We start from the raw sequence: 16,034 nt of genomic DNA, 5'->3' as shown, positions 1-16,034 counted from the left end.
CATAGTATAGTAAGAAACAAATGCCTAATGTGAGAAATATGTAAAAGCCTCAGAGTAGAATGGCATTAAAATAAAAAACGTCCTGGTAAGACGTTAAAATCTCACGCTTTCAAAAAAAAATCTGAGACAAAGTACATCTATTTTGAATGAGATGTAAGGAAATCTCACGCTGTAAAAAATTGCCATTGTATATCAAAGCATATTATAGGAATTCCACAAACCAGATTTTTACTACTTGAAAATAAAATTGAGATTAAAGAGAGCGACACCTTGAGGCGTATTATTAATTCAACAGGAAATGAGACAAACATGTTTATTGTCAAAATTGTTGAAATATTTATTTGAAAGACGTCTGTCAACTCAAATAAGACATTTTTAAAACCTTTTAAAAAAAACATGTCACCGATTAAAGGATAAAAACAAAACGTTGAAGAAAGTGCTTTTTCTTAAAAAAAAAAATTATCCTGAAGTTGAGACTTGAACATTCTCTTGAATCCTACGACCTTTGACCTCCACAGCCCTGGGGTCAAACTCCTCCTCCTGCTTCCTGTTTGGTTCAGTCTGTGTTCCTGGTGTGACGTCGCTGTAATGAGCTCTGACCGATCCGTCCACGTAAAAAATATGACGGACGTTTGACTCTGATATTTACAGTCGTAGCAGCTGTTCCACTTCCTGCCATGTGGGGGGGGTTCACGTTTTCATGACGGAGAAATTACAACTTGTCTCGTCGTGATTCAATTTCCTGTTCATCACATTTTAAAGATCAGTTTGTTCCCTAGTTAATGTTTATTTGAAGAGTTCTGACCCAAAGTGAAATGCGTGTATAATACATAAGAGGATAATTTAATAATCTTCCCGGGTCACCACTAGAGCTCAGTAATATCCTATATGTGTGCATATCATTTTAGCTTTTTCAAATATTTCCCATCAATTGTTCTCGAAATTCAATCATTTAAATAATTCAAATATTTTATCTGTTACTCAAAATGATTAATATTTGGAATTAATCACACTTCATAAAGGACTGAACTCTGGATTTGTCTGATAAACAACAGGTGCCTTTGAATTCAAAATGACAAAAGCGTTTGAAATATTATATGCCTTAAAATGTGTAGAAATGTATCTATAAATAAATCATTTTAAATGTTATTCATGAACTAGATGACATATATGATGGAGGCTGGTGAAAATATGTATTTCGTGCCTTTTTTTAAACTTTGTTTTCCCTGAAAACAGATTAATTTCCTTCCACATAAAACATTTAAAAATTTAGACTTTTTAAAAACACATTTAAAATCGTTCATTTACCCCGTTACTGCCCCCAGCTGTTGGAAAGTAGAATTGCATGAAGTGCTTCAGGCTTCATGTTGTGAATTCAATAAAAATTCAGATTGATTACAAAATTAAAGACGTTAAATTTGAAGGAAGGACTTTGGTTCAGAACTCTTCACGGGAATGAAACTCTTTTCTTTGGGCTGACTCGAACATTTCAGACCAACATGCAGATATAAAGTGTGAAGCTGCTTCTGTCCGAAATGAATGAATTTTGAATTTTATCTATGATCATATATTTCTATCTTCCATAATATGCTTAATGTGAGTGTGTTTCACTCATGAGAATACAATGGATTTTTTTTTATATTAGCAAATATTCAAGAGCAAAACATTCTTGAACGTCTCGTCACATACTTCTAAAAGAGACAAAATAAATTAAATCAGTTTCTTTTTGTACATACTTACATGATATGAATTTATGTTTTGTTTTGGCTTCAGTCGAAGCCGGTTCGTACGGAAAAATAAACGGCGTTTGAAGGCTGCAGCCGTCGGTTTATGAAAGTTAGCAAACGGATTTCCTGCTGAAACAGTTCAGGAAATAATTACGACTTAAAAAAAAAACGTAACACTTACAAAAAAAGAGGAGAGAAATAAAACCAGCCAACCAACTGTTAGTACCTCATTGATTCACGCCCTCCGACCCTCGTATCAAAACATATCGCACGCTTTCTAAAGGTCGACACCGTAAAAACGTAAAACATCATTTCTGCCACGGTTTCCTTTGTTTGTAAATACGTTTCTCGAAAAATAGCCTAAAATTTAGATCACGTGTTTAGAAACAAACAAAGAAAAGTTGTCACGTAGTTTTTTGAAAAGCCAGAATCTTTGCTACGTTAACGATTGTCCTCGTCTGCTTGACTCTTCAGCCCTGGAAGGTTCAAGCTGCTTCTCTTCTCAGAGCAAACCTCACTCCTCTCGACCTGAACCCGACCTGAACCCGACCTGAACCCTAGTATCACCACTTGAGACATCAGCTGGGATAACGTGTTGCCTGAGAGACAAAGTTCGGGGCAACTCTTTCCTCCCCGTACACCAGGAACTCCGGTTCCTATCCGCTCTTCAGCCTCAGGTGCAGACAATCTTTGCATCTTACGAAATAATCCTTCATCCACGTCCGCATCGGCCACCAGGGGGAGTCGCTACATGTTGTACGCCACATAGATGGGGTCCAGCTGGTCGGCCAGGAAGCCGTCTCGCAGGTGCATGCGCTGCTTCTCACCGCGGGAGTTGATGGGGATGACGCCGATGTCCACCACCACCACCACACCCACGATCAGGTAGTGCTCCTCCAGAACCACGTTGGTGACCAGGGGGACGAGGTCCAGCGCCTCCTGCTCCGAGCCGTCCAGCTCCACCACCACCACCAGCAGGTTGGTCCACGTGAAGACGGCGCTGGAGGCACAGAGGACGACAACACTCAGGTGGGACATCGCAGAAAACTCATTTTATGAGTATTTTCATTATGGATTCATCTTGCAATCCACGGCCACGCTCCTGTCTCTTTAAGAACCCCTCCTCATAAAGCCTGGCCTGCTCTGATTGGTCAGCTCACCATTCTGTGATGCTCTTGTGCGTCCTGATGACGGAGGTCTCGATGTCGATGGGGTGGTAACGCATCCCTCTCAGCTCCATGGCTTCTTCTAAAGCACCGACCACGTACAGGGCATCATGACGCTCTACACACAGACACACACAAAATGCAGGATGAACACAAAGTTTTCTGACTTCCCTCTGCACTGTAGGTCGTTTAACCCCTTGTTGACGAATGTCGCAAATTTGCCTCAAACCCCATTCCGGTCTTAATGCCGCCGAGGTGACGATTGTGCCTGATGGTGCAAATACTACACATACCAAGGAAGGTATTGGAAGCACTCTGCCGCCATCTAGTGGTCGGAGTGGAAAATACATACTAGTCCCTTGGGACTGTGCAGCAAAGTTATTTTGAGGTATTAAGCTGTATTTGAAATACTGTTATGATGGAACAGCAATGATTGTACAGAAAACATATGTTGTTATTCAATTTCAAGCAAAAGCATCATCAATATAATAAACTACATTCCAACATTTGTTAAATTAAGGTTACGTCCCCATTATGCCTAATGTCGCTAATTTGCCTCATACCTAAATTTATATTTATTGTAAATGCTATATTGAAATTAACAATCTCCACTTAATTTAGCATCTGTATGACAGACCAAAAACACCAATAATATTTTTGTTGTATAATTGGAAATGAATTCAGGCAGTAAGGGGTTAACACACGGACAGTATTCGATCAGCTCCGTCACGTCCTCACCTCCGCTGGCGTCGGTGAGCTCGGTCCGGCGGAGGAAGCCCAGGTAGCCGGTTCGAGCCCAGACGGTTTGCGTGTCCCCGAAGCTGAGTCTGGAGTTGAAGTGGTCCGACTGCAGCGCCTCGTCTCCGTACACGGTGAAGTAGCCGCTGGCGTTGTGGCCGCTGTGAACCCAGATCTGCAAACACGATAAAAAACTTCTGTCACAACAACTGATTTCATTTGAAACGACTCCGTGAGTTTCTTGTGTCTGCGATCTTTATGTTTCTTTATGTTTGACACCAGGATTGTTATTGATCCGTGCTGAAGCTCAGACAAACCTCTCCGAGATGCGACTCCCCCATTGGTCCCTTGGTCTCCGGGTTGGCGATGATGATTCGAACCCCCGGTAGAATCTGCTCAGACAGAAAAGAGCAGAGTGACAGTCTGCAATAACACACACACACAGACACACACACAGACACACACACATTACAACACTCACCTTCCCAGACTCCATCAGCGGCAGGCTGTGTGGTGACCCCCGCTCTACTAATCTGACCCTGGGCAGGAGTAGGAAACAAGACACGTGTCATTCAACAAATGTAAACAGATCCAGGGTCGTCACGATCATGGTGACTACGATCAATAAAACTGACACAATTATATCATATAAACACTCCCACGGGGGGGGGGGGGGCAATGTGTTAGTCTGCTATGCTAACTCTCAGCCAAGAGTCGGACGGTGGAAAGTCCGACCTGTTGGTGGCGCTCAGTGAGAAGCAGAGATTCAACCTCTGACGACCACGAATGTCTGACTCGACACTTCCAAACACCGGGGGGTAAATTATGATTAAAAGTCATGTTGTGTAGTGAACCAGTTGTTGATCACAGGACCGGATCAGTGTGGTTCGACTCACCTGTCGTGCCTCAGCGCTCTCATGTCCACGAACACGGTTGTGGGGTCGGGTCCCGACGTGCCCTGGAAATCACCAGAGAGTCAACACATCAAGGTTCTGTGATGATAACACACGACTGCAAAACAACAACATCCACCACCACAACCTCTTCAGCTCCTACCAGGCGAGGCTGGCTACTGCTCGTGCACGAGTGCTCACAGACAAGCTTTTCCCTTCACAGCGGGGGGGGGGGAGAAGCTTAGAGTTAAGATGGAGAAACTGCGACAATCACAAAAGGGGGCGGAGGGAACGATGTGGGAGTGGCTTATCACGTAAATCAGCCAAACTAAACACGGATTAAAAGGAAGGAAAAAGAAGTGAAAAAATAAAACCAACACCTTTCGATTTCCAAACTTTTAAAGAAGACATATTCTGCTCATATTCATATTCACTTGGTGTTATCATTAGAAATGTTCACGTCTCTTTCCTCAGACTGTCCAGTGCTGCAGCTCCTCTTTTCAGCCGCTGTCTCAAACACTTGGTCTTAGCTCCTGTCTCTTTAAGGCCCCCCCCCACTCCCTCCCCTCCAGATGAAGTCCAGCCTTCTCTGATTGGCTAGCAGCCTCTCTGTGTTGTCATTGGTCAAAGGCTTCCGGTGAGATTTGGAAAGTATAGGCCTCTGGTCTTGTTTACTTCCAGGGGGCCGTGCTAGACGAGATGCTAGCATGTGCATTACGTGAGTGTGTCACATGACATCAGGATTCTGAATTGGCTCGTCCACTGACGTATCTTAAAATTCACCAATTACGCAACACGCCAGAGGAGAGATAAGAAAAGCTTGTATGTCTCCTTTAAGAGGAAATGAAAGAGTGGAACCAAGTCGGGGAAAAGCAAGATGGAGGAAAAGGTTTGAGTGATTAGATCCTCGTGCATGAAAAATCAAGATAAATACGTGAATAAAATCACGATCTTGTCTTGTAGGTGTCAGCTAAATGTGAGAGTGAGAGAGGAAAGACCAAGACGGTGGAAAAAGAGATCAGAACCCCCCCATCGTCCCCTCCAGAGAGCAGAGCACCAGACACCCAGCTGCATGCTGGGAGTCGGAGGCCGAGGAGCAGCAGCCGACTGAGGTGGATTCAAAGACTTTTCAATCTGATCTCGTCTTTGTCTCAGTTCAGAGTTCTTCACGTAATATTTGGCAGCATTTTGCAAAAGACATGTCCCCAGAGGACGGATCAGTTTCTGCATCTTTCACGTTTCTGTCCCGGACTTTTATTTTCCTGACGACTTTTACTCGACTTTTGAACAGAAATATTAATTTTCTAGTCCTCGCATTTTCAAAACAGGCTCGTTACTTTCGTTTTAATGCATTTGAGATGGATTATACTTATTTTATTTATTTTTTATTCTGCATCATCGAGCTCCGCCTTCCAAACATCGGACATTAACTCAGAAAAGAAGATTCCTTGTTTAGCCTCTATCGTCGCAGATCGTAACACGAAGACGAGACAGACGAGAGGAGGCGTGGCTTATATGTCTCAGATGTCTGGGACCAATAGAAACAACATGGAAGAAAGTGACGAGTCAGCGAGAAACCTGATGACGACGACGCAGAACAAAACACTTTCCACCTCTGGTCTGATTTAAATGAAGAAAACTCTCTTCAACAGATCGGTCACATCTCATCCTCCAGGACTATTCCTCCTGTTTTTAGTTTTCTGTTTGATTTGGAGTCACAGTGATTTAAGTGGAATCTTCTTTGAACCAGATCAATACTTTGGTACTTGTACCTGAGTAAAGTATTTTTACTTGAGTCCTTTTTGAGGAGCTGTTCTTCCACCTGAGTTCAGAACATTCAGACTTTTAGATTTTTGTCGTAAAACGCTGCTGGTGATGACGACACATTCAAGGCCGCTGCGTTTTTCTCCCAGTTCCCTCAAACTACAACCTAAAGCCAGCTGACTGGTGACGTGCTGACGAGCAGTGGGTGTAGTGGTGGTGACTGGGGCGGGGGGGGGGGGGGGGGGGGGGGGGGGGGGTCGGTTCCCTACCTGGTCGGCAAGCTTTCCCAGCCTGTGAGGCTACAGCAGCAAAGAGGGGCGGAGGAGGAGGAGGAGGAGGAAAGTAAAGAGGGAAGAGGAGGAGGGTGGAGACATAACCATGGATGAGATATGTGGGTGTGGTTATGCATAAAACAAGGAGGAAGAGGGAGGAAAAAAAAATGTCAAGATGGAAACTCAAAGAAACTACGACGGCGTCTTAGGTTCACGTTGAAGAAAAAACAATCTGCAGGTTCAAGAATAAAGTCGTAATATTACGAGAAAACAAGACGTTATATTTCAAACTAAAATTACGACATTTCTTCGCATAAAAATGTTAGTTTTTTTTATAATATTACAACTTTTCCTTATGATATTAAACTTCTTGTTAAAATCACAACTTACACAAGTTAAATCCCATCTTTTTCTCATGATATTACGAATTTATTCTTATAAAACAATGAGTTTATCATAATATTTCACTGAATTGTTTTCTTCAACATTTTAAAAAATCAAAGCAGGTTTTGAAGCCCAGTGTTAATTTGGTCATTTACAGAATAAGAAAGAGTTCAGTCTGATATCACGTCTGAGTCGTGCTGCTCAACATTGAACAAACTAATGGAGAGAATAACAGAAATATTCAATAAAACCTCGGAGAGTAAGATGGAAATCATAGTTGATGAGTAGAAGCAGCGATCGGCTTGAAATGAAAGGATGAGACACGCAGAGAGAATCTGACTGATCGTTTTCTGGACGAGAGAAAATAGAATAAACTATTGACTGAGGCCATTTTCTCTCTGGAGCCTGAAATCTCTGCAGTAAACACGATGCTGTTGTTGTCTGAAAACCACACGTCTGTTAAGGCGTATTTATAAAAACCTAAGAATTATGTTTTTATACTTGCAGAACCAGAAATTAGCCAATAAACAGGTTCCATTCGGCTGATTAACGAGGCTGCAAACTTCCCCCTCTGGAGAATCAAACTAATTGAAGTTCTGTGACTTCAGAGTAAAACAGGCCCAGGACATGTTTCACCCATAAACTGTAAATACACATGGACAACATGGCAGATCCCAAAAGTGAAGCCAGCGCATCTTAATCGCCCCCTGGTGGCTGGCTGCAGTTAAGGTCATAAACTAAAACGTTTTAAATAGGATGAATGGGTTCAAACACACAACCTCAGCTGGTTTGTAATTCATAAGCTAATCTACAGTTAAGAAGCGTTTCTGCCAAAGAAGCTGAAATGCTCTTCACGGTTAATGAGCTCTGAGGTTAACTGACATTTGTCAAAATACAAAACACCTGCACAACACAGACCTCAGATCAGCAACAGCAGCAGCAGACGCTCATACAGAAAGAGAACAGCTCGTTTCTCAGAGGGGGAACACACGATTCAAACAGCAGCCAGGACCTCAAACCAAGAAACGTCCCCAGGCGTGGGACAGTGAAACGGAGACAGAGTAAAGACCAGAGGACGGAGACGAGAGCCGGACTGACCTGCAGGCAGATGGCCAGGTTGACCCTGCAGCCGAAGGAGGTGCTGACGGCTCGAGGGTGGAGGCCCAGGTCCTTGAAGAGCTTGGAGAAGGACTGCGTCAGGGCGATCCTGGGACGCTCCTCCGCTACGACCACACAGGTCCTCACGCGAGACAAGTCCAGGCCTCGAGACTGGAGGGGACAAGGGAGGACGGACGGTGAGGAAGGACGATGTCTTCACAGCCTCAGTTTGTTGTGCATGATGAGAAGCTCCCCCCCCCTTACCTTCAGTGAGTCGGTCTGCAGGCCCAGGCCTTTGGTGCACAGCTCCATGACGCTGTAGGAGCAGAAGGTGTCCCGGACTTTGTACTGACTGACAGCGGACAGCCACAGAGCCGGGTTCGATTCCAGCTCGGAGGGGGGGATGAGGATGGACTGGTGACCTGAGTACACACTGCAGAGAGACACCAGGTTGAGCTGATGATGGGAAACTACCAGGTTAAAACCACAGACTGTTAATAAAGATGGACGACAGATCCGTAAAGTGAAGCCAACACTTCTTGATCTCCCCCTGGTGGCTGGTTGCAGTAAAGGTCATAAACCCCACCTCCTCCATGTTAGCAGATGGGAGATGGATCAAACTCAAAAGTCAAAGCTTCTGTTAAATAAATGTTTGTCGAAGATGTTTTCTGTCATTTGTGGTAGTTCTTTTCACACTGAAGGGTTCATGTCTCTGATCAGTTGTGTGTGTGTGTTTGTATGTTTGTGTTTGTGTGTATGTGTTGTGTGTTTGTGTTTGTGTGTTTGTGTGTTTGTGTCTAACCTGCAAAGGCACCAGAGGACGAAGCCCAGGCCGCAGTAGGGGTCCAGACAGATGGCGACCTCTCTGGACGGGTAAAGTTCACACTGCAGCTTGATGGAGCGGCAGAAGGCACTGGTGGCTGTGTGGGACATCTGCACACGCACACAAACACACACACACAAACAAACACACAAAAGGTGATGACTCATGACCTCTCATTGTTGTCTTTCTAACAGAAGTGGCAAACACGAAGATTTTGATCGTCCTGCAGCTGAACGCCTCCGACAGGTTGTTGCATATTACACACGTGTGTTTAACGAAGACACGTTGGATCAGTGTTAGGAGGCGTGTGTGTGTGTGTGTGTGTGTGTGTGTGTGTGTGTGTGTGTGTGTGTGTGTGTGTGTGTGTGTGTTCACCTTGACTCCAGCGAGCATGCCAGTGGTGGAGACGCTGAAGTCCATGTAGGCCAGGGTGTCGGGGTTGGACGGTTTATACAGCAGAGGAGGTTTCTTCTTTGGCAAATCGTCTGAAGAGAAAATCACCATCAACACAACTCAGCCATGACAGTAGCACAGTGGGATATCCATATCTTCAGTGGAGCAATAAAAACAATAGAATCAGATTCAGTTTTAGTTGATTTTCAGTTTCTCTTCTGTCCCGGGAGGAGATCCCTCAGACGTTTACAGCTTTTTCACAGTTAGATGGTTTATTGATTGATTGATTGATTGATTGATTGATTGATAATCTCTACCTCCACCTAGAAGTTTGTGTTTTCCCCCAAATGTGTTTGTTGCTTTATTTTACATCCATATTTCGCTCTCTGATCACAGAAGCTGCTCTCAGTGTGTGTACCTGTGTCCAGGACCGGTGGCCACGTCCGCACGTCCACCGCGGCCGAGGCTTCCTTCGACCGCAGCAGCTTGGAGATCAGCTGTGTGGTCATCATACACACCGACCGGCTCACCTGCAGCGCACACAACACACAACCACACAACATCATGCCATGTGATCTCCACACCTACTACATCACTTCCTGTGAGATTTACAGCTGAGACACAGAAGCCGTGAGCTCAGGGCCTCTGGCGTTTAGAGCGACTGGTGATCAGGTTTTTAAACCAAATGTCCCTTCATATCAATATATACCTGTTTATCCTATATACATTTATATATATATATATATATATAAATATCTGCAACAGTTCTCCCGAGAGCTCACGATAGCTGTGGTAACCAGGAGGAAGATATCAGAGTTGACCCTTTACCCCTGAAGATTGTTCTGTGGACTCAAACACAACCTGGTGACCTTCACAGGCTGTAAAGGTCACCAGGTTCACCCTCATATACGTTTTAAACTCTCTCACACATCATTACTACAGCAGGTGAAGGCAGGACGGTGATGTTACCTCCACGATCATCTTGACGGTGGGCAGCGTGGTGGAGATGTTCTGCAGGTGAGGCGGTCGCACCGTGATCGGCACGCAGCCGGCGTACAGGCAGCCGTAGAACGCCACGATGAGGTCGATGCCTGGAGGCGGAGGAGGATGGAGAATCAGCTGTGGTGTATTCGTTCGGGGGGGGAGGGGGGGGGGGTATGCAATATCGTGCAAAGTACAGTTAGTCACGTTTTCTAACACAGGAAGTTAAAGTGGGAGGAAGAGATGAGAGGAGAAGAATCGAGTCCCAGGTTCAAACGTTTAAACAACAAGGCAGATCTGAGAGGGGGGGGGGGGGGGGGGGGGGGGGGGGGGACTGGTTACCTGGAGGGTAGACCAGTGCCACGTGGTCTCCGTCCTGCAGGTGGCCCCGTTCAGAAAGCATGGCCGCGATCTTCTCTGCTCGCTTGTGCAGCTGGACGCAAGTCAGAGAGCTGGCTATCGTACCCTGGAGGGACACACACACACACACACAGACACACACAGACATGATTGACACATTCAATCATCAGTGTGTATCAGCGGATGTCAAGTCCTATTTTCTGTGGCAGCGTCTCAGGACAGAACAGCTGTAAACAAACCGGCGAATCATATTGCGATTATGCAAACTATCTGTCACACGGAGCCAGTTCACACACAGACACACAACCATCCATCCAGTCTCAATAAACACACAAACAAACAACCTCATTGTTTTTTTAACTTGAATTTCCTCATTGCACGCTGATACAAAAAACAACAGACAAACTAATATTAAAGCAAATGTTGGATCTCGTTGTGTTTTCTGTTCCTAGGTGAAACATTTGGATCTTTACTTTATCTCAAGTTAAAACAATCCACAGAGCAACTGTTGACATTCTGACATTGATTCACTTTTATCACAACGGCATGTTTTCATATTCACCTATAAGAAGAAATAAATGCACCTCTACATCTATTGTTTTATCTACACATATTGTTTTATGTGAGAATCTCATTTTGAACAGTGATTCTCAAACTGAGGGTTCACAAGATCATTCCTGGGAGTCGCCACAGAAAATAAGATTAAACAGATGAAGTTGAGACGACTAAACAAGTTATCAAGTAATAATAAAGTATTAAAAGTTACCTTTCAGGTCATTTTAAAACATCCGACACTCAATAAATGGGTCATGTTATATCACACCAGTGCAACCCTTGTGGTTTGTATTCACTCATATTCCACAGTCGTCAAATAACAAATGCTTTGGAGGCTTAAATAATAAACAATAAAAGCCTGTGGAGCAAAAACACACAAACATGAGTGTGAAACCACACAATGGTGCAGACAGGTCTTACTCTGGAGTTGAGCAGCGTGTACAGGACGTGGTCCGGCGTGGTCTGGGCTCTCCACTGCAACACCTCAGACAGGAAGAGGAACTGGAAGACACAAGCAGGGATACAGGACCAGTGAGACTGGGTGACGCGCACACGCACACGCACACACACACGCAGACACACACAAACGCACAATCCTGAGCATATGCAGAAGGCAACATAGCATCTAAGAATCACTGTAAAATGTGACAACTTATTTACATTTATTTATTGACAATGATCATTCTCTGACTCTCTTGTCCTGGTGGGCGGAGCTAATCAGGGCAGACGTGAAGCTCTGGCCGTTGTCATAATAACTGGCGTCCAACATTCAAATGTTTTTTGTTGTTGTTATTATTTCATACGAACTGCCACGAATTCTGAGTTGAGAGAACGGATCAAGCGAGAGAGAAGAGTTGTTTTCTGGCCTCATGAATTTTTCACTATTTGCTGCCGAGCGGTGAATTGCAGGGAGGGAGATTCATGCCCCTTATGTTTAGATCCGCCAGAGAAAATCGGTTTTATAGTGTGTGAGTCTGTCTGTGTGTGCCTGTGTGTGTGTGTGTGTGTGTGTGTTGACTCAACATCCAGAGCAGATGAACCTCAGCTCGGTGCCGTCACGGTCCCGAGGACTCGGGGGCATCTGATGTGTGGTGCCCTGAGACTGGAGCAACCATTAGGTCTAAAATATAATTAAAATACTTGATATAACATTTACTGCTGCTCTGATTTGTGGATAGTAAAGAGTATAAAGTGCACGATGACTGTATTGGTGCCTATTTCTCAAGATCTCCCATTTTGTTCTGCTTTCAAGCCTAATAGAAAATCAGAGGTGGGAGAATTACTGTACAAAAAAATAACACAAATATGTTTTAATCAAAGGTAAAAGATGAATTATTAAGTTAAAGTATGAACGGAGTAATAGAAATCCACGTTTCTCAGTGATTCTTTGAGTGCTGGAGTCTGTTGTGCTGAAAACATCACTCAGCTCTTCATCATGCAAAGTCTCCGGTTTCAGCCTTAAAGCCGCCGGCTGAGGAAACAGCTTCATCTCGAGTCTCTGAGGTGAAAAGATGTAAAGACGGATTTTCTTCTCCTCGATGAAAAACATCACTCTGAGCTTTCATCAAACTTTCACTGAGCAAATCAAAGTTCCTGCTTCCTTCACACTCTCCTGCCTCTGTAATAATTCTGAGACTCTGTGTGTATGTGACTCTCACATCTCAAGATCTATTCACTCTTTCAGCTTCATGCTCATCCTGTGTGTTGTCAGAGGCCCGAGGAAGTGCAGTGTTGAATCTGATGCGTTCGATATTAATACAATTTGAACAAACTGCCGACCGGAGCTGTGCAGCAGCTTCACCTCAGGTTCCAACTGAGCCTCGGAGACTTGTGCAGATTTAACACATCTGGAGCCAGAACTCATTTCAGATCCTCCACAACCGATCATCCAGATGTTACTGGTAGATTTCAGCCTTTTGGTGTTTTGTGTGTTTTGTGTAACAGACACTGAGTTGAACTGAAGCCTGAGATAAAACAAACTGGAACCTGCCGTCTGGTGAAAGCCATGTTATCTCTGTGAGAGAGGACCGACAAGTGAACCACCACAAAGAGCCTCTGCTTGCACTTAGAGAGAGAGAGAGTGAGTGTGTGTGTGTGTGTGTGTTTGCTCTTGTTGAATTCCAGTGTGTAGATAGAAATCTGATCTCATCACTTGGATTGTATCCGTCAGTGAGGTTGTGTCGTCTCATTATCAGTTCTGTACGATCATATCTCCAAGCCCCCAGAGGAAAGTATTTTAAGAAGTTTAATTTTATCCCCTTCAGGTATTTAAGCAACAGAAATCCCAGGATCACGCTTTATTAAAAAAAGCTTCATTATCTGAGTGGAAATGATTCATTGTAATTAAAAGACGTTTTCACACCTGAACGTCTGAACCAAGCTTCACGTGTTTTTTTCAAATACAGAAAGGAACGGAGCCTTCTGTCCAGACTCTGCGTTCATTTCCTCGAAGGCTGTGAACCTCTTCTGAAAGTACGGATACTGATGAAAGTGACGAACTGGAGCAGTACCACCTGGAACTGTAGGGGGCAGTACAGCCACTAGTTCAAGCAAAGATGACCATTTGGACACAAGGACGACATTTCAACAATAGCGAAGAGAAACGTTATCACAACCTACATGTTCGTTGTACGTTGTCTTGACTCTGCTCTGCCCTCTAGTGGATGTATTACTATTATCGACGTTTACATGGTTTAAAACAGACGAGTTGCTTTTCGTACGTCAAGGACGAGTAAATGAACGAGAGTGAAGAGATTCGGGGTAAATCTCATTTTACACACACACAACAAAACCAACTCATTCACACAGAGGGCTCGGTTTTCAGAGGGATGGACTGGGAGGGAGGTGGGCGGGGCTGATGGATGGATGAGCAGATGGATGAAGGAATGTAAACTTCTCACCGAGTTTATATTCTGAACGAGGTTCGACCTTCTGACCTTGACCTTGAGAGGGTGCACAGCATTCAGAGCTTTTCTGTTTGAAGTAAAACTGTTTGTGAACTTCCTCTCGTTTTCTAATATCACTCCTCAAACTGTCCATCGCTGCAGCTCCTCTCTTCAGCCTCTGTCTCACACACTTGCATCTAGCTCCTGTCACTTTAAGAGCCCGTCCTGATGAAGCCCAGTCTGCTCTGATTGGCCAGCTGGATGACTCCGTTGTGATTGGTCGACCACCTGCTCCCGTCACCACCAACTGTTTTAAACTCTGCAGAACTTTTACATTCACAAAAAAAAACTACAGAACTCGAGAGAAGAGAGAAACGTCTCCTTCAAAGCAACATGTAGCTGCTGTGTGACGACACAAACATGACGACAAACGAGTGTGGCAAGAGTGTGAGTGTTGATGAAGATGAGATGATGATGAAGATGATGATGGTGGTGGTGAAAACCAGCACACCCCCGCTCACACACACCTTCCTTGCCTGGTCATTGTCTTCGATCTGACCCAGATCTCTGCCGCTGGCCTGAGCGATCCTCTTCCCCGACACCAGGTTCCCGACCATCACAGACGCAGGGCCGATCTCTGAGGAAGAGGAGGAGGAGGAGGAGGAAGAGGAGGAAGAGAAGGAGGAAGAGGAGGAAGAGGAGGAAGAGGAGGAAGAGATGAAAAGGTAAAACCGTTTCACATCGTCCTTTGCTCGTTGTGTTTTTAATGTCACCTGCACAGACTCTGTTGACAATTGTTGTTTCATTTAAAACCTGCATTATGAATCTTTCCCTGTAAAACTAAAACTTTTTTCTATTAATGTTCCACATTTGCTAAATCACTATTTTTAAATAATACTTCAAATAACACTAAAACTTAACTTTGTGTATCTTTAGTTTTCAGCATGTTTTAACCTGACTGCTAAAACTCTGATAACCGTGATCATTTATAATTGTATAATATGATCGTGATACAACATTTTCAACCCGTTTAAGATGATTAAAATTATTTTATACGAAGCCAGTGAATTTTAAAAGATGTTGCTTGTTTCCACCAAGATTCTGTGAAATCAGTTCAGCAGTTTTTACGTAATCCTGCCGACAAACAAACTGCTGAACGGATAGAAAACGTGAAACCTAACGTCCCTGGTGGTCGTCTCTCAGACCATCACACACTCTCATACTCTCACTCTCACTCTCTCACTCTCTCACACTCTCAGACTCTCACTCTCTCACTCTCTCACTCTCAGACTCTACCTCTCTCACTCTCACACTCTACCTCTCTCACTCTCTCACTCTCTCACTCTCTCACTCTCTCACTCTACCTGGCTGCTTCTGCCGCGGTTTGGGCAGGTTGGTGACGCAGGTGTGCGGACACATGAGCACGTTGCACGGGTGCAGCGCCCCCTCCAGGAAGAGCTGCTTGGTCTCCGACAGGTGGATGCCACCCAGGGGAGTCTTGGGCAGAGTGTTGGAGGGCACCAGGGCCAGGCAGTACACCCCCACCTGGTGGATGCCGTCTATCGCCTGGGAAGTTACAGTCAGAAGCAGTTAAGGTTGTGAGCCTGGAAGGTTACACAGTTTAACACGTGAACGTATAAAATCCTAAATGATCATTCACATCTTTCCACAGAGCCCGTCACGTGATGTGACTTCATATCGGCCTCTGTTGAAATCACTGAAACAGCTTCAATAACACAGAGAAAAGAATTCAGGGCTGTTTCTGTGAATGTGATGGAAACCGGAGAGATTTGGTTTCATCGCGGTCGTAAAGATGCAGACGGGTTTTAATAGTTTCACCACAGTCTCCACCCGGCTCAGAGAGATCTGGAGTTTAGACTGAGGTGTAATCTGCAAAGCGTGCAGCCCAGTGTTGTGTGTGTGTGTTTGTGTGTGTGTGTGTTTGCAAGTATTTCACAATGAAAAACCTTGTTAAAACAGATGAAAGGATTCAGT

General features: G+C 44.5%; 1 protein-coding gene across 1 annotated transcript in view; it reads right to left on the bottom strand.

Moving 5' to 3' along the window:
* Positions 1-323: 323 nt before the first annotated feature.
* Positions 324-16,034, bottom strand: part of LOC128454756 (disco-interacting protein 2 homolog C-like) — a 95,050-nt gene continuing 79,339 nt past the window's right edge. Inside the window, 14 exon segments of the mRNA XM_053438276.1 lie at positions 324-2,727; positions 2,888-3,011; positions 3,632-3,806; positions 3,949-4,023; positions 4,113-4,170; positions 4,528-4,589; positions 6,558-6,587; positions 8,043-8,213; positions 8,307-8,475; positions 8,845-8,975; positions 9,241-9,350; positions 9,677-9,788; positions 10,228-10,349; positions 10,582-10,705. Coding sequence (XP_053294251.1) covers positions 2,475-2,727; positions 2,888-3,011; positions 3,632-3,806; positions 3,949-4,023; positions 4,113-4,170; positions 4,528-4,589; positions 6,558-6,587; positions 8,043-8,213; positions 8,307-8,475; positions 8,845-8,975; positions 9,241-9,350; positions 9,677-9,788; positions 10,228-10,349; positions 10,582-10,705 — 1,716 coding nt within the window. The 3' untranslated portion in view covers positions 324-2,474.

The sequence above is a fragment of the Pleuronectes platessa genome, chromosome 13, assembly GCF_947347685.1.
Source record: "Pleuronectes platessa chromosome 13, fPlePla1.1, whole genome shotgun sequence".
NCBI classification, from domain to species: Eukaryota; Metazoa; Chordata; class Actinopteri; order Pleuronectiformes; family Pleuronectidae; genus Pleuronectes; species Pleuronectes platessa.
The sequence above is the reverse complement of the archived record's forward strand: the minus strand, read 5'-3'. Positions and strand labels throughout refer to the sequence as shown.